Here is a 23,277-nt window from a genome sequence, read left to right on the forward strand (position 1 = left end):
TGCTTCCCACTTGCTTTGGTCCCGTTTAATGTCGCACCAACGGTGCTAAAAATATGCTGCTACTTGCAGCCTCCAAGTTTATTCCTTCCTCCTCCGTGATCGCTTGCTGGAGTAATCCTTGCCTCTGGAGCGCCAGGCAGCGATGCCTCAACCCTAGGTATGCAAGAGGAAACACTGATCCTCTAGCTGGGGTGCTGTCTCGGCCATCTTATACCTGCACAGCGAGATGTGGTTGCCTCCATGCTAAGATCTTATCAGTTTCTTGCTGTAGCCACTACGAAGCCTCAGTCCTGATCTTCAAAGCTCAGGGATATTTGAAAGTGTCTCCCATGACCAATCCCTTTAGCTGAGCTGCTGTAATTTGGGACAAGGTAGCACAAAATACCTTAAGTGTGGCAACTCACCCAGCCAAACTCAGCTGCATGACAGAAGCCCCCAGAAGAGGTCACAAACGACCTCCAGAGCAAGAAATAAAGCTTTCCTCTTAGATAAACAGGAATCATTTAAATGTATACACACATAAAACCTTCTCTGACTCTGTAGTAAGTATGTGTGCTTGTTTAGTTTCATATGCTGTGCTACAGACGAGCATCATGCTCATACTTCAGTACTGAATCATCAAACTGAGGAATGGATTCAGGCAGGCAATGTATTTTTAGGAGTTTCTTTTTTGGGTAGGTGTGTTCTTAGAGGAGGCAGAAATAGAAAAGTCAAGGTGTAAAGTAAACCAGTTAAGAAGGAGGATTTAAACAAAAAAGTCTCATTTGACCTCTCACCTCTACCCTCTCATCGAATCACGTGAACTGGCAGCCTAGCAGCCACCAGCCTGTCCTCTGTTAAGGGAGAGAACAGGCAAAGAGGATGAAGGGTTTGTATCTAGCAGTCCTCCGTATACATGCCACTGGCTTTCTCACAGAGCATAACCTGCTGGAGCACCTATACGTTCTGCACTTGGAGCTGTGCCACTGTATTCCACCTCCTCTGAATCTCTGCCATCCTCCCCCACAGTGATTGGCACCTCCTCTCTCCACAGAAAAAGAAGATGCCGGGCTGACCTCAGCAGTGCTGTTCCGTGATCCTACACCGCTGTCCTGGCTAGACGTCTACAAGCGGGCAGACCCTGAGCCGTGCACGGATGTGAGATACCTGACGCACGAGGAACCTGTGGCCCTGCTCCTCTCCAGACTCCAATGCCAGCTGCTTCCCTTGAGCAGCAAGCACGTCCCCCCCATCTCACCCTTTCCAGGCTCACTTCCCCCACCCACCGCAGCGAATCTGGAAGGGCATTTGCTTGTGGACAACGGGAGGTGAGGCTCAAGGGCTGGTGTGTCACACGGGCATGAGCACAGCTCCCTTCCGATGTCGTGGGCAGAAGCGACCATTCTGTCATTACTCAACTGTCGAGATTTCTGCTGTTGCCAAAGATGATCCTGTTGTCCGGGCATTTGACTCCCTGTATCTGCACAAAGAAACACTTGCTGGGGACTCGCAGGGACAGCCTGAGCCTGGAAGCTGGGCTATCGTCTCTACCTCTCTGATGCCAGCCCTCACCAGCACAAGAGCCAGGGTGATCTGGTAGAAGAGGTCCCCATGGGGTGATCTGGTAGAAGAGGTCCCCATGGGGGGTGATTGTACTCGGCCCCTCCTGCCATGCCCACCCCCACCATGCTTTCCTCCTCTTCCCTTCGGCTCTTGAAACAACCCTTCCCATCCCATACTCACTTCTCACCTGGTCTACACACAGTCAAATCAACAACTAAACCTGCAAGCAAGGCCAGTCATCACCGTGTTAAGTCACCGGCCTCCATTCTGTTTGGGCTCCCTTAGGTTTGCAAACTTCAGAAACCGGGCCGTCTTCTCCCACCCTTCCCACAGAGAGGATCTGACCTTGACAAGACTCTTTCTGTGGGTACCAGTGTACAAAGTTTAATCGTTGTTTCACTTGGGCGGGCTTGATCCGCACTGCCTCACTCTGTACGAGCTGTACCCGCATACTGTTTGTGAAAAGCAAACACTAATGCTCTGAATGAAGTCCTGCAGCTCTTTCTTAGAGAGCACATCCTCTCATCCAAAAACTAACCTTAATGCCATTTCAAGCAGTGCATGTCATTCTTTCCGATTCATATATTCATTTGGTTCCATTTATTTGCTCCATATGACTGTTCTTTTCTTGATAGCTACTTAATGTAACAGGAGAGTAAAAGAACAGAACCCCTTATAAATACAAACTGAAGTATGAAGATTGAATGTTCCCTGTTAAACATACCAATGTAAACTTTATTTTAAATGCAATACTTCATGTGCTGTATTTTCATGGGGAGAGAAGAGATCAAATAGGAAACAGACAAGTGTGAAGTATAATTAAAATAATTTCAAATAACAGAGGCAATACACATTAACGGAGGAGGACTTCAGAATGTAAACAGACTATTTTGAGCTGACCTGTCGTTTCAATAGGGAAACTCTAGAATTACTCCGTCCTTCTGAGCTATGCTAAAACCAAAACTATGAAAACGAAAATTGAGTCCATCTGCTTAGTCCAGTCTATTTGGTAGTGAGTCATTCTATTTTCCCATCACAAAATGGGGCCTCCATTATCTTCCATTTCCACAGCCAGCTCCACACAAAGACTCTCTTCAGGATTCTGACCACCAAGGAGTCTTCCTCCAGGAAGCATGGACAAGAATTCCTTAACAATAAATTTCACAAATATTAAGTGAAATAGCCTGAAGTGGTAGAGAATTTTATATTATTATCTCATCCACAGTAAGCAGTGAAAGTAAAGATACAATACTACTTAATAAAACTGCCTGTGAGGTTGTCCTCTATGGAGGTTATACTTTGTGCATGAACTGGTCTCTGTTTAATTGTCACACTGCAATCAGAGTATTTTCAGGACGATATAGACTTTGCTCTTTTGAAAATAGGTAGAAATATTTTTAACAAGGTATAAAACCCCAAGATTTGTCTCACATAAATATACCTAGGTCATAGAACTCTGACACTGCAGAAATAACTGAGACGCGGTGGGATAGCTCACATGGCTACAGTGCTGCAATGGATGGACACAGGCTCTCCAGAAAGACAGAACGGGGAAGAAGAGGAGGAGAGGATCTTTCTGTGTGAAGCAGCAGCTCAAATGTGGGGAGCTCTTGTAGGGCTGGGCGAGTACTTGTGGGTCAGGATCAGAGGAGAGGTCAGTGAGGGTGACACCACGGTGGGACTGGGCTACGGACAGGACGACTGGGGTAAGGAAGCGGACAACGCTCCTCACAACAACTTCTTTAAACAACTCAAGGAAGTATCTGGATCGCGGACCCTGTTTTTTACAAGAGACTTTCGCTTCCCTAACACCTGCTGGAGAACAAAGGGGCAGGATGCAAGCAATCTAGAGGATTTCTGGAGGGTGCCAAGGGTAGCTTCTTGGACAGGCACTGGACAGGCCGACCAGGGTTGCGCACAGCTGGATCTGTTGTTCAGAAACAAGGAAGAAGTGGCTGGGGATGGAATACTCAGTGGCAGGCTTGGCTGTAGCGACTGTGAAGCTGGAGATCTCGGGGGGGACTGAGGAAGGTGAGTGCCAGAGGACAGACCCCGGGCTTTAGGAGGGCTGACTTTGGCTTATCCAGGAGCTGGTAAGTGGGAACCCATGGGCAGCACCTTGGAAACACAAGGAGCTTGGGAAAGCCATCACGTCTGTGAAAACAACCTCTTACACGTGCAAGACTGTCCATGCTGACGTTCAGGAAGACAAGCAGACTTACCAGGACACCAGCGGGGATAAACAGGGAGTTTGTAACTGAGCAGCAGTGCAAAAAAGCAGCACGGGAGGTGGATGCAGGTACAGATAAGGCTGGGGTGTCTCAGTGATGTCTTTCCCTCAGCCTTCACCAACAAGGTCTCCCAGACCTCCGTGCTCAGCAGCAGGGGTCAGAGAGGAGGAGAGCAACCAGCAGGAGATGAGGATCAAGGCAGGGATGACTTGAGTTAACTCCATCCATACCCGCCTGTGGGAAGAACATCGTTGGGAACAGCACATCAGCCCAACCTGATTGCCTTCTATGATGAAGTGACTGAATTTGTGAACGAGGGGAGAGCAGCGGATGTCATTTACCCTGACTTGCCTCCAACACTGTCTTCCACGGTATTCTCATATCCATGCTAGGACGTGACAGCCTGGGTGGAGGACAAGTAGATGGCTAAAAAGGTGGTTGGATGATTGGGCTCAGACGTTCGTGGTTAATGCCTTGTACTCTTCTTGGAGGATAGTAACGAGTGCTGCAGGGCTCTGTCCTGAGACCTGTCCTGTTTAACATCTTCATCAATGACCCAGAGGAGGTGATGCAAGGCATTCCCCAGATTTGCAGGTAACAAACTGGGCCAAACTGGGCGGAGGAGTCCTGCCTGAGGGCAGGGCTGCCATTCAGAGGGGCCACGGCAGGCAGAAGGAATGTGCCAACTGGAGCAATATGGAACTGGGAAGGGAGGGTCCTTGTCAGCCATCCAGGCTGGGGCCTGACTGCCTGGGGAACAGCTCTCCCGGGGGTCTTGGTGTGCAGCCAGTTGAGCCTGAGCCAGCAGCGGACCCTGGCAGCCGGGATGGCCAAAAGCATCCTGGGCTGCGCTAACAGGAGCGCAACCAGTAGAGTAAGGGAAGGAATTATCCTCCTCTCCTCAGCGCTCACTAGATTACATCTAGAATAGAGCATCCGATTTGGGCCCTCCAATAGTAGACTCGGAAAAATTGAAGCAAGTTCAGGGGAGACCACCAAGATGGTCAGGGCTGGAGCACTTGCTCCGTGAGGAGAGGTTGAAGGAGCTGAGCTTGTACAGCGTGGAAAGGTAAGGCTCCAGGGGGACCTAACAGCAGGCGCAGTTCCTGTGCGAGGTTATTGAGGAGTTGGACTCAGGGCTTTTTACAACTATGCGTGGCAGAAGGAAAGAGAAATGGACAAAAATTGAAACAAGAGAGATTTTGACTTGATAAGAGGAGAAACGTTTTTCCTCATGAGAACAGCCCAGCAGTGGATGTTGCCTGGAGGTTGTGCAGTTTTCATGCTTGGAGGTTTTCAAGACCTGACAGGATTAAGCCCTGAGAAGCCTGGTCTGACCCCGTAGCTGCTCTAAGCAGGAGGCTGGGTGAGAGACCTCCTGAGCTCCCTTTGCACCTGAGTTACCCTATGCTCCTATGAAACATACATCAAAAAATAAAGTATCATCCAGTTATATAAAGTATCATCCAGTTATATAAAGTATCATCCAGTTTATAGGCTGTAATATTGAAAATGGATGCTTCATGGCGCCTATAATATGAAACAGTTTATATATTTGCTAAACTGAAGTTAAATATGCGAACAGACATCAACAATAACATGTACAAATAGTATCTGTACCACAGATTGACACTGCTCCCATGCAGTGTTTGAGCATTGACCCGACCTGCATGTAACAAAGAGAAAAGGGCAGAATCAATAAAAGCCCAGGAGGTAAAAAAACAGGGGGGAAAAAAAAATGTGGGAGCAAAGTGAAATCCATCTAGCAATCGGAAAGAAAGGCGTTAAGACTAAATAGGCAAAAAGAGAGAGAGGTGGGACGGAGGGGAGGCTAGGGCTCAGCTGGAAGGGGACGGGGAAAGGGGTGGGAGGGCTGGCAGGGGGCCAGGGCATTCCTCCGCCGTCAGCAGAGCGATGACGTGAAACCCGCCGAGCCAGAGCCTCCTCCGTCCCCCTCGCCGAGCACCCGCAGGGATGTAACCCCCGCTGCTAAGAGGGGCTCTCTCAGCCCGACGCGTTCGGAGGATTCAGTTTTGAAACTACTGAACAGCGGGTGACCTGGCACGGGCATTAATGTGGCTCCCATCAGCAGGGTTCCTGTTTGCTCCAGTTTGTCATTCTTAAAATTAGTAAATGATTGCACGCAGAGAAAGTCATCAGAAGATCGTTAGGGTTCCAAATGAAGCGTTCTGCATTTTGGAAAAGCCTCACTTAAGGATGCCTGCTCAATTCTTTTTGTATCAGGATGCAGTCCGCAATTAGATAATCGTACTGCCTGATTACATTGCTATATATTTTCTCCACACATGCACCATAACAAAATTTCAAAGGTTTCCTTTGAAAGCTTTCCTGAAGCTTTTGTGGATTTTACAACTGTTCTTAATTTTGAAGAGTTTTCCTTATATTTTATATATCAACCACAAATTCAAAATGAGGTCTAAAGTATTAATTCATTAATGAAAAAATGAACAAGTAAAACATTAGATAACAGTCACAACTTCATACTGAAGCTCTAGCAATGCTCTTTCGGATATTACTCTTTAGATAAATACTTCTTTTCATAAAAAAAAGAAAAGGTACTTTAAGGCCAGGTTATTACTTTCAGTTTCAGCACTTCCCCTATTTCCTACCCCATACACCTTGCCTTGGTGAAGTTGTATTTAAAACTATTAACTAATACAGAAGCTTGCCAAGTCCCCCTTAACTGAGGCTAGCAGAGGCAAACGTTGTGATTAAACAAGAGTAAACACTGGCCCACCATGAAACCAAAGCAACCGAGTACCACCACTATTTAAGATAAGTGCTAAAAAATTTCAGTGCTCATTTTTTTCTTAACAAAAGTGATGGCCACCTTTCTTCACAGCTTTGCAAAGCCAAGAATAAACTGCCCTTTTTGTGGTATCAAGAAAATAACCTCGTTAATGCAAGGCAAATTACGAGTTGCTTTTCAAGCCTACGCTAATTAGGAAGAAGCTGTGTTTTGACTGTTTCCACTTTCTCTTAATAATTTGGTTTGGTCACACCTCTTTTCAGTAAGCTCCAGACACAGGCAAACGATTTCTTCTGCCATTTACTGATCTAAAGTTATGGAAAATAATGCACAAAGACATGAAATAGTCCCTCAAGAAAAATCCAAGAAAACCACAGACTATTAACTATCAGTCTGGGTTATAATAACAAGTCAACATTGAACTAGATTTCAGTTCTTGCACTTCACATGCACACAACATGCATTCAAAAATCTCTGTAATTTCCACAGAAATGTACCGTCATAATGAATTTAACATACATGAATGAAGTTTTAATCTTCAAGGTCAGTGGTTAAAGGAAACCGGGAAATACTCCTATAAAGCACAACAGATGATTTCCCTTTCCTTCTTACTATTACATTAAAAATAATTTTCAAAAATCAACATTTCTCAACATATCTTACCGTTTGCTTTTCCTCTAAAGCTTCTCTTCCTGATACTTTTCTTTCATGTTTTCCTAACTCCATTTCCCAGGGGAAAGAAAAAAAAACAACACCCTAACGTCCTGAGAAGTGACCTAACTACATGTTAGATATCCCTGTACTTTTGGAGTTGGGAGAGAGAATACCAGGCAGTGCTGTGGTGATTTCTGGTCAGAGTGCGTTTCCATTTATAGCCGTTGAAAATCCACAAATAGAAGCGTGGAGAGAGGGCAGGCAGCTGCCTCCGATAACAATAAACGTTGGTTTGGCATCACAGCAAATTGTTCAGGAGGGATTTTGGTTACCAGCCCCATTCACTCCCCCCTCGCTCCCTCTACCCCAAAAGCTCAAAGCGAAAAAGTCCACAAAAATAAATAGCTATGTCCTGGTAGCGCTAACTTGTGTTCACAGAGATTATGAAGCAAGTAAAATGACAAATATGATTAGCTGGCACCACATGTTATGTAGAGACAGAAAGCTTATGAACAATAAATTAAAATGGTGCTTTAGCATGACTATTGATCTTTCCCTGTGGAGTGTTTGGGACTGAACTATCTTAATATATGCTTATGCAGAGTGTGCTCTCCTTTTCTAATATGGGAACACAACATCTTCTTGGATTTTTGAAATGCAGAAAGAATTGCAAAACTTTCAGCAGGCACTATGAGCACCCCTAAAGACAAGAAATGACTGGTAAGCATTTAATGGAGCTAATACCCATACTGGTGGTTGTGGAGCCTGTTAGTTGACTGTATAAGAATAACCTGGCTCTAGTTCACAACGATAAAGTCAGGAGGCCAATATTAGAAACTGCAGCACTGGGGGAACCTCTCGGTGGCTCTGCTGTGGATGCCAAGGTTTATAACACACCCTCCGGTTGCCACATCAACTGGGCTCTTGCTGTCTCGGGGGGTGATTCACACACACGGCTGGTTCTACATGTACCAGCAAGGGAATGGGAAACATGATGACACAGGATCACACGGAAAACGTTTGCTGCTGTTAAACAAGAACGTGCTCTCTGGTCAACCTGTGATTCATTAAGAAATGCATAAGCTTGTAAAGCTGGCAGTTTAAGCATCTCAGTAAATCCCCACTAAAGAAAACACACGTACTTTCCCTCTCTTCCTCTCCACTCTTCTAAAATAAATATATAGATAAAGAAATAACTATAAAACCCTCTTTCATCTATCTTTTTTCAATTGTCTTTGTAGAAATGACAGCCAAAACTAGGCACACTCCTTTCTGCTCTGCTTGTTTCTTGATAGATGCTATACTCAAGTCATCTTTAGAGCCTTGGATAGGAAGAAAAGGCAAAGAAGTCATCACACAACAGTCTACACATACGAAAAGTTGGCCAAAAAAACCCAACCCCTTAGAGTATTCCTGTTCTGAAACATCCTTCAGAACAAAGAAAAAGTTACTGCAGTGACAGTTCTCTTTAGTCTTTCTTTTACCTTCATTTTCAGAAGTGTAAGGCAGCCAGCAGAAGGGTAAATGTGGCCAGGCAAACACAAAGAACCAGTCAAATCTACAAGGGCTGCCATAGTAGAGGGAATAAATACGAGCTTGATGTCACAAGAGTAAAAATACACCCCACTGCATCTCCTGGAAATACTGGGGTACAAGGAACAAGAGTAAGCAACATAATACCCAGAGGAAAGCTCTAGTTCTTCTCTTCAGCAAGAAGGCAAACAGTAATAAGAAGTTTGTACCTCTAAAAACTTTTCTGTGAGGCTGAAACTTATCCCTGTGGCAAGGGACTTGCATAATGCCTTTGCACCACTTAACATCCTCAAAGAAGGACTTCAGTGGGATCCAAAAAGCAGTTTACATTACGCTGCTGTTTACATCACTGACCATTGCTGCAGCACAGGTGAAAAAACCTGAAGCACCTCCACTCCCATTATCCTGCCCATTTGCAATGGCTTTAAATCGCAGATGCCCTGGTTTCAGCTGGGATAGAGTTAATTTTCTGTCTAGTACCTGGTACAGTGCTATGTTTTGGGTTCAGTATGAGAAGATTGTTGATAACACACTAATGTTCTCAGTTGTTCCCAAGTAGCATTTAGACTAAATCAAGGATTTTTCAGCTTCTCCTGCCCAGCCAGCAAGAAGGCTGGAGGGGCACAAGGAGTTGGGAGGGGACGCAGCCAGGGCAGCTGACCCAAACTGGCCAAAGGGGTATTCCAGACCATGGGATGTCATGCCCAGTATATAAACTGGGGGGAGTTGGCCTGGGGGGGATCACTGCTCGGGAACTGACTGGGCATCGGTCGGCGAATGGTGAGCAACTGCACTGTACATCACTTGTCTTGTATATTGCAATCCTTTTATTATTATTGTAATTTTATTATTGTTATTATTATCACTATTAGTTTCTTCCTTTCTGTTCTACTAAACTGTTCTTATCTCAACCTACGAGTTTTACGTGTTTTTTTCCCGATTCTCTCCCCATCCCACTGGGTGGGGGGCAGCGAGTGAGCGGCTGCGTGGTGCCGAGTTGCTGCCTGGGGTTAAACCACGACAACAGACAAGGACCGGAGCATCTCAGGTGGGCACGTTCAGCTGCATGTGCTCGGTGCGCTCCCCAGCCCTGTCCCACCGGCGGCTGGGATACCCGGGCTGTCCGCAGGCTCCCAAACAGCAGCTCCCAGGGCAGTTGTTCCCTCCTTGTGCTGCGGAACAGATACCCACGTCGATAGATAAAAGAGCAGGCTGTCAGTGGTGCAGCAAGGCAGCAATGTAGGACTTGAGACATACGTTAAGTCCCTCCAGACTTACACCAGCCTTGGCAGATTTTATCTGGAATTTATGCTGTGTGTAACTTGGCACTTATGCTAACTACCCTAAAACATAATCTTCAATCACATTTATATTCTCTCCTTCCAGGATCTTATATTGTTTTCATGTGTCAGTCCACCCATGTGAACGTCAAAGGCAATCACTACAGAAAGACCCAAGGAAGTGACTTTACTACTAATAATAACAACATAAGATGCTGATGAGAGTATGCAGTTTTACAAGCCGGTTTTTCATTAACTTTCTTGTAAAGGTGTCTAATAGCACTCACAAGAAAAAAAAATTAACTCCTTCCCCCTCCACTGTGTGGCTACTACAGCCTGAACAGGAGATTCCATAGAAAGAATTTAAAAAAAGAAAAAAGGTGAAAAGTAAAATATTAGGCTAGGGAAAGACCTAATTGCTCCACTCCTTGTGAATGGAAATTTGTATTCTGGATGAATCATGCTGCTGACTGTAAGTGCTAGGGAGCTGGAGCAGACTGCACTGGAGATGGGAACAGAAGCAAAAAGATAAGAATGCAACAGGTTACGACACCAAACTTCATGCCACCGTGTTGAAATCAGGAAGCACAAGAAACACTGGATGCAGGGCTCTTCTGTAGCCTGGATGCTAATTTAGAAGGTCCCTGGAGATAGTGTAGAAAGGCTGACATCACCTTGTAATCTACCACATCTTGCTCAGCATGACATTTCAACTTAAACCTGAGGAAAGACCGTGATCCTAACCATATGAGAATTTGGTTTTATATAGTTATGGGAGTACCTTTCTGATTCCTACATAGAAATAATGGTTATTCTCCTCTGAGGACTTTCTAACTGTATATTTCCTGTTTTACTTTGCAAGGGAAAACATAGTAAACAGGTGCTAAGTAAAAAGCATGTTCTAGACATTGCCTAAATTACTCTGCTATTTTCAATTACTTCTTTGTATTACAATCACTGGTCTCTTGACACCTGTTTTTCTTCTCAGAGCGGGACCTAACAAGAGGCCACGAGATGAAGTTGATGGGGGGAGGGTTGTTTTTTTTTTGTAAGAGGCAAGTGCTGAATATCCAAAATAATAATATTGTGTAAATAAACCATTTAAGCGGATGTATTTTCTGTGCTCGCTTGGTCTGCTGTTCTTGGAGAAGGAAGCAAGTGACTATCACGATGTTTGTGTGTTACTCTCAGCTGTGTTTTCACTGATGCAGCTACTGTAATTCTTTCACTTTGCACATTTTCGTTTTCCGCCTGACTCAGCTGTAGCCCAGGGCTGCCAGCCAATTACTATATTGCACGTCATACATCTGCACCGCTTCTTTCTTAAGCTGGTAGCTTTTATTTGCTCAACATCAGACACACCGTAAGCACTCAACAGTCAGAAGTATTAATTCTGACCCTGATGTGCTCAACTGGATCATACTCGGTTGAAAGCCACCTACTTAAGTCACATATACCAGTTAGAAAACCTAAGACTAATACAGAAATCACATCCGCAGTGATTTTTAGAGGTCTGATGTGGAGAGTGTGTCTGTCCCGCACTTAAGTCCAAAAGTTAAAAGAAAAAAAAAAAAAAGGCACAAAACTCAGGAGGCTCCCTCACTACTTGTAACCACCAGTCCAGCAGAAGCCACAAATTAAGATTTCCAGGTTATTTCTGGTGCCCACCTTTCTCTCAGCCCCAGCACGCCACGCCAGCAAGCATCCCCTACGTTACTCCAGCGCATCCACCCAAGGTCACACGCACTTGCCTGGGAACGTCAGGACCTTGGCAGCGTTTCTAGCCGGTATTTCATGGCATGTTCCTTGCACAAACGAAGAGCACGACGGAGCTGCCGGGACGCTCTACGGAGCAGGCTTACCTTCGCAGGCGGCCGGGAGCCGAGGTCGGGAAGCTGATCCTTAGGAGCGGTGGGTCCACATTCCTGCCGTGGCACCCGGCAGCTGCTGCTGTCGCTCCTTGGTCCGCCTCGCTGGCTCCGAAAAACGCTCCCGGAGCGGGAGGGAGTAGGCGCGGAAAAAGGGAAACGATGCGGGCACCAACAAATCTCTGCTTTGCCTTTGAGGAAGCAGAGCCCTACGTGTCACGTACGGGGAGCAGGAGGCTCCTTGACAATTTTTCTCCAAAGGGGCAAGTCTGAATACGTTCTAGGATAAAAATAAGGAAGGTTATTTCAACATTGCAATAAATTGATTTGGAGAGCTCTGAGCCTTCTCTGACATGGCTGTCCATGGAAGCTCTAAGTGCTTTCTTCCTTTCACGGGTCTTTTAAGTCAACTATGTTAAAGTGGAGTATCCTTGTGCTGGCAAGGTCCTACATCTGCTGTCCTCCAGGAGTACAGACAGCAGTGGAACAACTGACCTCTCTTCTGTTGGATCTCCATTCTTTCAGCTATATATACACATGACGTCTGAATATTACTGCTATGTCCCAGCAAACCAAATTATTCCAGGCTGTAAAATATATTTCAATGCATCACAAAAAAAAAAAAATCTTCCCTCCCATATTCAGTGGTACTGTTTGCCTTGCCTTCCTCCACAATGATGGAAGTGGCAATGGCAAGACGTGGCTAACAAAATACATTAGGAACGCATTAAATACCTTCTTAGCTATCTTTTAACTGATGTGGCAGCTGGTCAGCAGGATACGAGCTGTCATCAACACACCAACTCCTATTGCACCTTTTCCACCTCCTGTCTCTGCCCACTCTTTTCAAACACCAACCCTCAGAACAGACATTACTCAGTGCTGATAAGGACACCAGCATCCAACCTCCACCTCTGCCCGTCTTTTGCAGAACAAAAGTGAAACATCATCACCTGCCCCAGTATTTTTTTGCTTAAGCGAAGCCTGAATAAATGTGTAGCAGAGGCTTTGATGGATATATTTATATTTTGTAGTGTTGCATGTCCATTTACAAAACTATTTGGGTTCATTTGTCAATGTGGGTTCATTTTTTTCAATAGAGAATGTTACCACCATAAGTCAATACTCACTAATACTCTACACTGCAATATGAAATTTGCCTTGAAAGCAAATTCAGTTGAAAAGGACAGATAAAGATCCAAGTGTTCAGAATGCTGACAGCATTTGGTTAAGAGTACGTAATTTTGAGAGCAAACACTTTGACTTCCAAGCCCTAATGAAGAATCTGAAACACACACCTGTGCATGAGGAGGAAAAACACTGACGATAGAATTCTCAACAGAACTCCTACTTTACTTTACTAACTCTCAACTACAATGTATTCTGCAGCCCCAGGCTGGTTTATAACAGCAGAATGAGTTTACTTTTTCTGCAGTCTAGTAAGACATAATAAAGCAATAATAAACCTTATGTTACTAGCCGGACTGCCAAAGCATTTATGGGTTCTGAGCTTGATGATATTTTTTGTAATATGCGTTGATCAAACATGAAGTCATGGTTGAAGAACCCTGTTTATTTTGGAGGAAGAAAAGGGATGGGAAGCAAATATTTTTAAATATAATTTCATTTATCGACACCATTTAAGCTAATTCAAATTGCAATTTTTATGCACATAATACAGTCTTTATTATTAAAGCTATAGCAGATTCTAAAGTAATGTTCATTTTGCGAATGAATGAAAATTAGTTGAATATTCCTACTGCTGATAAATTATCTTAAATTAAAATGCTGATCTACATGATAATGAAAAAGCCACAGTGGATGGAGTTGAGAGTCAAGAGAAATCTTGGTATCATAGTGTTATTGCAACCCTATTTTTTCAAAATAAAATATCCCTTTTATCAGTAGGAGATATTGTTCTAACTCTGTGACAGCCATACCCTCCTGGGAATTTCCTAATTCCTGAAAATCATATATGAATGATCACCTGAAAAATCTTTCAGAATGTGAATAAAAGATGAGGATTTACCAGGTCACTGAGTTGTGCTATATTATATTTACAGGAAAAGCAACTCTATACACATCATAAAAACCAGACCCCACCTCTGAGTTAAGGCAGCACCATGGAATCCCAAAGAAAGATCAATCCCAAAAGGTTCTTCTCAAGCACCTCAAAAATGCATTAGAAACCTGAATAGCAGTGAAGAGAATTAAAGGATTGAAGACTGTTGTACAAGAACATTTGCTCTTAAATCCTTACATCATATATATATATATACACACGCATATATATATACACATGAAATACTGGCATATTGCAGTAAAGCAAATTTAAGGTGTTCTGCTTATATGCAAATCAGGAGAAGAAATAAAAGTGCGTCAGACAGTTCCACAAGAGTAAGAAATTGCTTCTCATTTCACTCTCAGGTGCATAGTAGCATAAGATACCTCCTGCATTTAGGTCTAATAAAATGTAACTTACAAGTCATGTTCAAATCTGATATACGTTTGCATTACTGATATACCTGGAGAAACGATTCTTTATTATGCTAAAATGAGACACAATTGCAATGGAAATAACATTTCTCTGCAGTGAAAAAAACCAGCACTATCTAAAAGACAGAAAAGGATTTTTTTATTCTCATAGAAAACAACATTAAAAGGGACAATTCAAAGGAACCTGGGGGTAGACAAAAGGGTGACCTATATAGACAAAACATGGACACAAGATTTAAAAAAAAACAAACCCCAAACTGTACAATTGTTTTCAGTGTGTTCCAAGTGGGTAAAGTACCTTCTGAATAAAAATCACCTGCTCTTTTCACCGTCGCATTTAGGTTGCTGCCGGACGCCCTTCCAAGTGCCGACTGAAACACGGGGTGACATTCACATAACCTCACCTAGCGCGTTTTGTTTCAAGTGCACAAGTTCTGGCCGAAGGAAAGTTCAAGGCAAAGAAATACAAACAAGGTTCTCCTCCGCCAGCTCAAATCCATCCTCCGTGTAATGGTTTTCGCTACAAATAAGGCATAGCGGTTCAAGTACTACGTTAAATGTAATCGAACAATGGGACAGAAATCCAGCCGTGAACTCTTTCCAGAAAAGTACTTTATTAAGGAGGATAAAAAGCACTGTTCAGGCAGTCCGAATAGGCATGGCCTTCTGCGCTGTCAGGCTCCTCGGGCTCAAAGTCGTCCGGGTCTGGGGGCAACTGGTCGGTATCTTCATCGGAAGTGGAAGGGCGTGTGAGGATTATCCGAGGTATCTTCAGCAAGATGCGAAAGATTTCAGAGAAAAGAGTCAGATCAGGAGCAGGGAAGTGTTTAAAGGGCATATTTTAAAGGTACGGGGGAAGCGGGTGATGAGAAAAACACGTCAGAGATGTAACGCCGCAGGGCGTCCTGACAGGTGAACTGTTCTATGCCAAAAATTGCATGGATAATTAAGGCAAAATGAGATAAATTGCCTTTTCCTCTCATTAGCTAATTTTAAGAAAAAACTTCTATAGGAAAAAATAAAAAAAAAAAATCAAAATATCTCTAAAAAATAAAACAAGTCAATATGAAAGATATACATCTACTTTTATTTAACTTCATTGTTCATTAAATTTATGCACCTGAAAGCAATAAAGGATTAATTAAAGACCATAAAGCATATAAATTATTCATCTTTGAAAAACTGCTATTTTGGCTTTTTTACTGACAAAATATATTTAAGGGAAACATTAAGACAAAATATCAATGTCTAAATTCATTAGTTAATAAATATGCATAGACGGATTTGACTCATCGATTTATTGGCCAAAAACTTTGTGTTCTTTGAGAACTGTACTGTTATGTTTTAAAATGAACTTAAATTCTGTAACTGAGCAAAGAGAAGACTGTCAGGTTCTTTACGCATAGCCAAATAATGTATCAGTAATGGTTTGTATCAATGAATGGATTATTACAAATTTAACTGTGATGCACAAAGTCATCCTACCTTTTACTAATTTTCAAAAAAAGTTTAACATGTAATGAAAACATAGAACAGTAAGTCGATATATCTAACAAGTAGGTAATATAATAATGTGTAATAAATAAAATGTCCATCTTACCAGTAGTCTGAAAATTTTCAAGGAAGGTGTAGTATTTCTTATTTATCAGCTACTTTGTTGCATTTCTTCACACTTTATAAGAATGTTTAATGTTGACACCACACAATTCAATCATTTATATGTTATTTCCTTGCTGTACATTATTTGATTTAGGAAATGACAAAAGCACATAGGTGCTTTGTGGCTGTTCAGCCAGCCAGAAGGTTTCTGCGTCAAAGTAAAATGAATTGTTCCCCTGGCTCCACCAACTGCCTTAGCTCCAACCCCTCCGACTATCGGGGCCCTGGCACAGCCCTGGCTCACGGGCAGGCACACTACACGTCGATCCCAAAACGCAGGTGTCAGTCTGGAGCTGAACCTCACCCATGAGAGCTGTAAACTAATTTTAAAACCAAGAATAAATTTTGTTATATTCCCTGGTGTATTGAATTTTTCCCCCCCCCTTTTGCTTAGACTAAGAAGGACACATTTCTGGAAGCTTTAAATAACCTATATAGGTCCTAAGTACTGCCCAAGCTAACAACTCCTGGGAAGATTTGCTTCTGTCACGCACACCTGACAGCATTTATAAGCTTTCCATGCAGTGGATGTTTCTCTCGGTTCTGTTCATTCTAAACGACAGCCAGCAGCCAGCTGCTTTGTGCTACAGCAAGCGCACATCCTATACGTACGGGTGGTATACTGGGTCATATATTGAAACTCTGCCACCTCAAAAACCAGTGCAGAGGTCTATGCCTTATCTGAAGTTACCTGCAGAAATATCCAGGACCAGACTTTGCATTTCATTGAGCTGTCTGTTCAAAGCTCAGGGAAGACCTTTCTTTGCCTGCTGTGCCACTCAAAAATAGAAGTGTGCACATTTTCCCAAGATGAAGCAGGCGTTGCATTAGCAAGTATGAAGGAAGAGTCGCCGGTACGGCTTCTGCCTTTTGAAGGGTAGCCCTTAGCCATTTTGAATGTCAGTAACTGAAATACTTCTTATCAGCATGGTTTCTAATCCCCAGTGATCCCACTTGCAAGGATTCAAATCCAATTCTCTAAAAAAGCTTTTCTTCAAACATATCCTGACTTCTGGAGCCTGATTCTTGCATACTATCTTTCAAATATTACGATAGGACTAGGTCTTACAATCACAAAATTAATTTAATTGATAAACTGGAAAATATAAAAAAAAGCCTTCTAGCTGTTGGTGAGGCATAGCCCTAAAGATTTAAACTAATAACATTAAGTTCTTGTGGGTTATTCCATTTCACCACCACCCCCAAACATACACACTCAGAGTTTTGATTTGGCACAAAGGTCCTTTGAAGACTTTTTTTTAGGCACTCTGAAATACTCCTTATTTTAGAGACCATTATTTATTTTAATTAGTACTCCTTTTTTTTTCTCTTTTTTTTTTTTTTTTTTTTTTATTATCTCTCTACATCTGAAAGAAACATAAATCTGAGACTGTAACAATATTGCTAGAGGAACAAATCCCACAGGATTCTCAGTTCTGGCATGAATACTCTTTCACCTTTCTCCGTACGTTCAATACCCTGCAAGCTGTAGTTAGCCTTTCACAACTTTCCTGAAAACTTATCTCCTTAATGACACACTATTGCCCACGCTCGGAAAGCCTGCGCACCTCCAGCACCCGAGCTGTGCTGGAGAATATCCCCTCCCCGCCGGCAGCACGACTCTCCTACCAGTGCCCCCAGTTTGGCTCCCAGTTAGATGACCGCCCACCCACCAGTTCACGCTTGTCCAATATTTCTACGGTCATTACATATATCAACCGCTGTACCAATGACAAAGCGACTCCTGGTTGCAGATTGGGCCACCTACACAATTGCAAACTGAGAGTACATCTAAGAAAGTGATGGAGTATGCATTTGCACAAGGTGTAATTAAGTGGGAAGAGGCTCCGGCCTCTACTTGTTCTCTCCTAGCATCAAAAGTTATCAATTGATCTCCTGTAAAAAAAACCCCAAAACCTAAAACAAAACCAACACAAAATGGATGTAAGAAACACACATCACAGTTCTAACCACAGCGGCCTTTCCATCCCCACCGAACTATCCCCCAGGAACCCAGCACCCTCCATCACTGCGTTCACATTCACACTAGCTCCAGGAAAATCACAATCTAAGTGTATTGGCTTTGTGTGGCAAGGGTTTGGTAGCGGGGCAGGTTACAGGGGTGGCTTCTGTGAGAAGCTGCTGGAAGGTTCCCCTGTGTCCGACAGAGCCCACACCAGCCGGCTCTGAGACGGACCCGCCACTGGCCAAGGCCGAGCCCATCACCGACGATGGTGCCACCTCTGGGAGAACAGATTGAAGAAGGAGAAAAAGTTCCTGGGACAGACAGGAATGGCAGCCAGAGAGAGGAGTGAGAATATGTGAGAGAACCAGCCCTGCAGACCCCCAGGTCAGTGCAGAAGGAGGGGAAGAGATGTTCCAGGCGCCGGAGCAGAGATTCCCCTGCAGCCCGTGGTGAAGACCCTGGTGAGGCAGGCTGTCCCCCTGCAGCCCAGGGAGCTCCACGGGGGAGCAGATCTCCACCTGCAGCCCGGGGAGGACCCCACGCCGGAGCAGGTGAGTTCCCGAAGAAGGCTGTGACCCTGTGGGAACTGGGCGCTGCAGCAGGTTCCTGGCAGGACCTGTGGCCCCGTGGAGAGAGGAGCCCACGCTGGAGCAGGTTTTCTGGCAGGACTTGTGACCCCGTGGGGGACCCACGCTGGAGCAGTGTGTGCCTGAAGGACTGCAGCCCAGGGAAAGGGCCCACGCTGGAGCAGTTCATGAAGAACTGCAGCCCGTGGGAGGGACCCCACGCTGGAGCATGTGAAGAGTGTGATGAGTCCTACCCCCTGAGGAGGATGAAGCAGCAGATACAACGTGTGATGAACTGACCGTAAACCCCATTCCCCATCCCCCTGCGCCGCTGGGGGGTAGGGATAGAGAATCTGGGAGTGAAGTTGTGCCCGGGAAGAAGGGAGGGGTGGAGGGAAGGTCTTCTGAGATTCTGTTTTATCTCTCATTACCCTACTCTGGTTGATTGCTAACAAATTGAGTTAATTTTCCCCAAGTTGAGTCTGGTTTGCCCGTGACGGTAATTGGTGAGTGATCTCTCCTGTCCTTATCTCGACCCGTGAGCCTTTTGTTATATTTTCTCTCCCCCGCCCAGCTGAGGAGGGGGAGTGATAGAACAGCTTTGGTGGGCACCTGGCATTCAGCCAGGGTCAATCTGCCACACTAAGCTTTATCAGCTTCCTTTCCTCTTCCAGTTTTGTTTTTTAAAAAACAAAACAAAGTAACAAAAACTCAACAACTCTAAACTTCCATTATCTTTTGTTCCACTCTTCTCTTCCAGAACCCCAGGGGGGTTTTACCTTTGCTTTTAGATTTCCATGCTTATCTTCACTGACTGCAGCTTCACCCTATTAAATAGGCAAGCTTTGCTCTTGGAGCTTTTCTTTAATATACATATTTGAATGTACATTTCCTGGTGCATCAGGAGCGAGGGAAGACAGGAAAACAGATTTCATGTGCAAAAAAAGTCATAGCAAAGAGGAAACAAACTATTTCCACTGCCCATTACAGCCAGGGCAAGACAGAGACATTTCAGATGGAAACAAGGAAAACCTTTCCAGCACGGGCAGCTGAGCTCGAGCTGCTGCCCTAAGGCATGTGGGAGGGTGTGGAATTTCCATCCTCTACCGGTAACTCTTCAGAATAAGTTGATCCTGGTGTAGGAGGACAGATTATCCAGGATCCTGTCTTGTTCCATTGTTTTACTCCACTAGTTTTTACTGAATAGCGTCTGAACTTGTTTAAAATATTTCTGTTGAAATCACAAAGTCCTCATACTCACTTTCCATCATCATGCACTCATTATTAAAACAATACCTGAAGTACCAGTCAATCCCAAACCATCAAAATATGTAGAATACTTTTTCAGAAAAATGTATGATTAAATCTTTGAAACAGGTTACCATTTTCCTTTTTTCCCCTGAAATTATATTTTCAGTGCCTAAAAAGTAAACTTCATGAAGGACACATCCTGTACCAAAACCAGTGTGTTCACTATGGGAATTCTTTCACTACCTCATTGTATTGGTTTTGTTTGGCAAGGTTTTGGTAGCGGGGGGGGGGGGGGTTACAGGGGTGGCTTCTGTAAGAAGCTGCTGGAAGCTTCCCCTGTGTTCGAGAGAGAGCGAGCCCATACTAGCTGGCTCTAAGACGGACCCGCCGCCGGCCAAGGCCGAGCCAATCAGTGAGAGTGGTAACGCCTCTGTGATAACATTTTTAAGAAGGAAAAAAAGTTGGGACGGAGAGAAACTGCCGCCGGAGTGAGGAGTGAGAACATGTAAGAGAAACAAGACTGCGGACACCAAGGTCAGTGAAGAAGGAGGGGGAGGAGATGCTCCAGGCGCCGGAGCGAAGATTCCCCTGCAGCCCGTGGTGAAGACCCTGGTGAGGCAGGCTGTCCCCCTGCAGTCCAGGGAGGTCCACGGTGGAGCAGATCTCCACCTGCAGCCCGTGGAGGACCCCACGCCGGAGCAGGTGGGTTCCCGAAGGAGGCTGTGACCCCGTGGGAACCCCGCGCTGGAGCAGGCTCCTGGCAGGACCTGCGGATCTGTGGAGAGAGGAGCCCACGGAGCAGGCTTTCTGGCAGGACTTGTGACCCCGTGGGGGACCCGCGCTGGAGCAGTGTGCTCCTGAAGGACTGCACACCGTGGAATGGACCCATGCTGGAGCAGTTCGTGAAGAACTGCAGCCCGTGGGAATGGCCCACGTTGGAGGAGTTCGTGGAGGACTGTCTCCCGTGGGTGGGACCCCACGCTGGAGCAGGGGAAGAGTGTGATCAGCCCTCGTCCTGAGGAGGTGAAGCGGCAGAAAATAACGTGTGATGACCATAAACCCCATCCCTGTCCCCCTGTGCCGCTGGGGGGGCTTGGTGGTGAAATCCGGGAGGGTAGTTGTGCCCGGGAAGAACGGAGGGGTGGTGGGAAGGTGTTCTGAGATTTCATTTTACTTCTCATTACCATGCTCTGGTTGATTTGTAATAAATTGAGTTAATTTTGCAAATTGAGTCTGTTTTGCCCATGACGGTAATAGTGGATGATCTCTCCTGTCCTTATCTCGACCCGCGAGCCTTTTGTTATATTTTCTCTCCCCTATCCAGCTGAGGATGGGGGAGTGATAGAACGGCTTTGGTGGGCACCTGGTGTTCAGCCAGGGTTAACCCATCACACTCATTTGCACCTTTCTTACACTTTTTCAACGTAAACACTAAGACTTCAGACACTAAAAAGAGTCACTAAAAAAAATTCATTTTTGTTTGAATCAGGCATAGCTGATTAAAAATCAAATTATTTCAGACACTCTCATTTAACGGAACTACTGCCCTCCATTGAAAGTTGGAGTCCTTCACCTGAAGCAGACACGGGCTGTCTGCACACTCCTAGTCCACTGCAAGTAAAACAAACCCATCTAAATAACCTGGGGCAATTCAGCTGCAGTGTTGGCTGCAAAAATTCTTTCATATTGCAACAGGATAGACCAAACCCACAACTAACTATGATGCTACGAAAGCATCTTCTTAAAGCATGATAAACGAGATGTCCTGCCAACAGGTTACCATCCAATAACTTTTAACTTCCAGTTGTGCACGTATGCTTTCCTTTTCCACTTCTAATAAAAATGTTTGTCCAAAAGGTTGCAGAACAGTCCATAAAGGACAGTTCCTTATGTCTTTTTATAACCTTTTCAAAATCAAATCCAAACAGAACAAATCTCGTCATCTTTTTTCCCTTTTATAAGCCTTCCCCTGACCTCCCCCCCTCACAGGTCCATACTCCAGTCTCAGCAGAAGAAGAAAACTCTCAAGGCAAGAGTCACAGCTAAATCCCAAGCTTCACATAAAAGGCATAACCAGCAGCGACAGGGCAAAGCATGGCTGAGAGCAAGGCCAGCCACTGGGGAGAGAAGCTACGAATCAGAAGGTGGTACGGCACGTGAAAAGCCCAAGTCTGAAAGAATAGGGGCAGAGGAAAAGGATTTGGATTGGCCTTTTGGCGGAAAACCAGACAGACTTTTAGTCTAGTTCAAACAGACCGCTTTCTAAAGAAAATATTCCCCAGCTAGAAAATACCTGTAATAGGAAAGCCTGCCCAGTTCAACTCCATATATCTAAATAGTACATATTTTTGAAATCTGACTTAACAGCTGATCTGCACTGACACTAGTGCTAAGGCTGGTACCGTTCAGCTGGTGGAAACAGGGGAAAAGAAAATAATCTACCCAGTTAAGAGCATTTGCAGGGGGTTCTGTAAACCTCACAATGTTATGACTTCATGCTTAATTTTACCCTTTTTTGTCATCAGTGGTGATGGCAGAAGTATTTTAGACTTGAACAACAGGAAATTCAGACTTCTCACTAAACTCTGAAAACGTGCCTTTGCTAGATGCAAAAGGTTGCACTTCATAATGACTGTATTCACAGAAGAAACCGTCTAAACCAAATTTGAAGTGAAAGAGGACATTTAGTCATGCCTAAAAAAAAATTACACAGCTGGATTTTTAAATAATAGTTTTAAAAAGAAGATGCCAAAATGCATCCAACAAGAACAGCAGGGAACGGGCTGATCAACTGCTGCACGGTTCAGACCAAACTGGCAGCTGGTGACTTTTTAATTAAAGCAATGCGACGTTTCGCTCCCAAAGACAGAGACAATGGATAAAAGCAACCTTCTCCCCAAAAGAAAACGTACGGGAAATACGAGTTAAAGTGGGAGAAAGAGATCTAATTAATTCCTTGTGAATTTATTACCCAGAAACAATCTCACCGCCCGGTGGAAGCGGGCAAGGCAGTCAGGGTGCAAGGGGGGTATGACAAAAAACCACCTAACGCGCAGCCACGTGCATGAAACTGCATGAATTTGCAAATCCTGCCTAGGCATTCATCCCAGCTTCCCTTTCGTAGCGCGTTATCAGGAACATTTTCACCGGCACGTGTTTTACGGTGCACCCTCAACGCTCCTGGTCTCAGAAATCCCTGGCTGCATCCTTTTCCCCGGCGCGTTACAGTGCTATTTCACCGCTTTGGAGGCCTGCCGCCAAACTCCAGAAATTGTGAATTCAGATGGAGAGTGAGGTATAAACCTCTCTGGCACCCTGGGGAAGACAAATCTCTGGTGAGGCATGGGTGAAGCGCCTCGTCACACCGGGCAGCAGAAGACATCTGCAGAAGGAAAGCAGCCGGCTCAGGACAGCACCTACTGCTGCTCGGGGTTGGGAGAGGGCAGCACGTACTCCGGTTC

General features: G+C 44.6%; 2 protein-coding genes across 5 annotated transcripts in view; both read right to left on the reverse strand.

The window, feature by feature from the left end:
• The window catches only part of MLIP (muscular LMNA interacting protein), a 113,038-nt gene extending 105,769 nt beyond the window's left edge, over positions 1 to 7,269 (reverse strand). Inside the window, exon 1 of the mRNA XM_049819363.1 lies at positions 7,207 to 7,269. Coding sequence (XP_049675320.1) covers positions 7,207 to 7,269 — 63 coding nt within the window. The remainder of the gene's footprint in view (positions 1 to 7,206) is intronic.
• A 6,573-nt stretch (positions 7,270 to 13,842) lies between these two features.
• Positions 13,843 to 23,277, reverse strand: part of LRRC1 (leucine rich repeat containing 1) — a 105,088-nt gene continuing 95,653 nt past the window's right edge. For all 4 annotated transcript variants that reach the window (XM_049819365.1, XM_049819367.1, XM_049819366.1 and 1 more), the window contains one exon: positions 13,843 to 15,143. In XM_049819365.1, the coding sequence (XP_049675322.1) occupies positions 14,991 to 15,143 (153 nt within the window). In that variant the 3' untranslated portion in view covers positions 13,843 to 14,990. The remainder of the gene's footprint in view (positions 15,144 to 23,277) is intronic.

Source organism: Accipiter gentilis, chromosome 16 (assembly GCF_929443795.1).
Source record: "Accipiter gentilis chromosome 16, bAccGen1.1, whole genome shotgun sequence".
NCBI classification, from domain to species: domain Eukaryota; kingdom Metazoa; phylum Chordata; class Aves; order Accipitriformes; family Accipitridae; genus Astur; species Astur gentilis.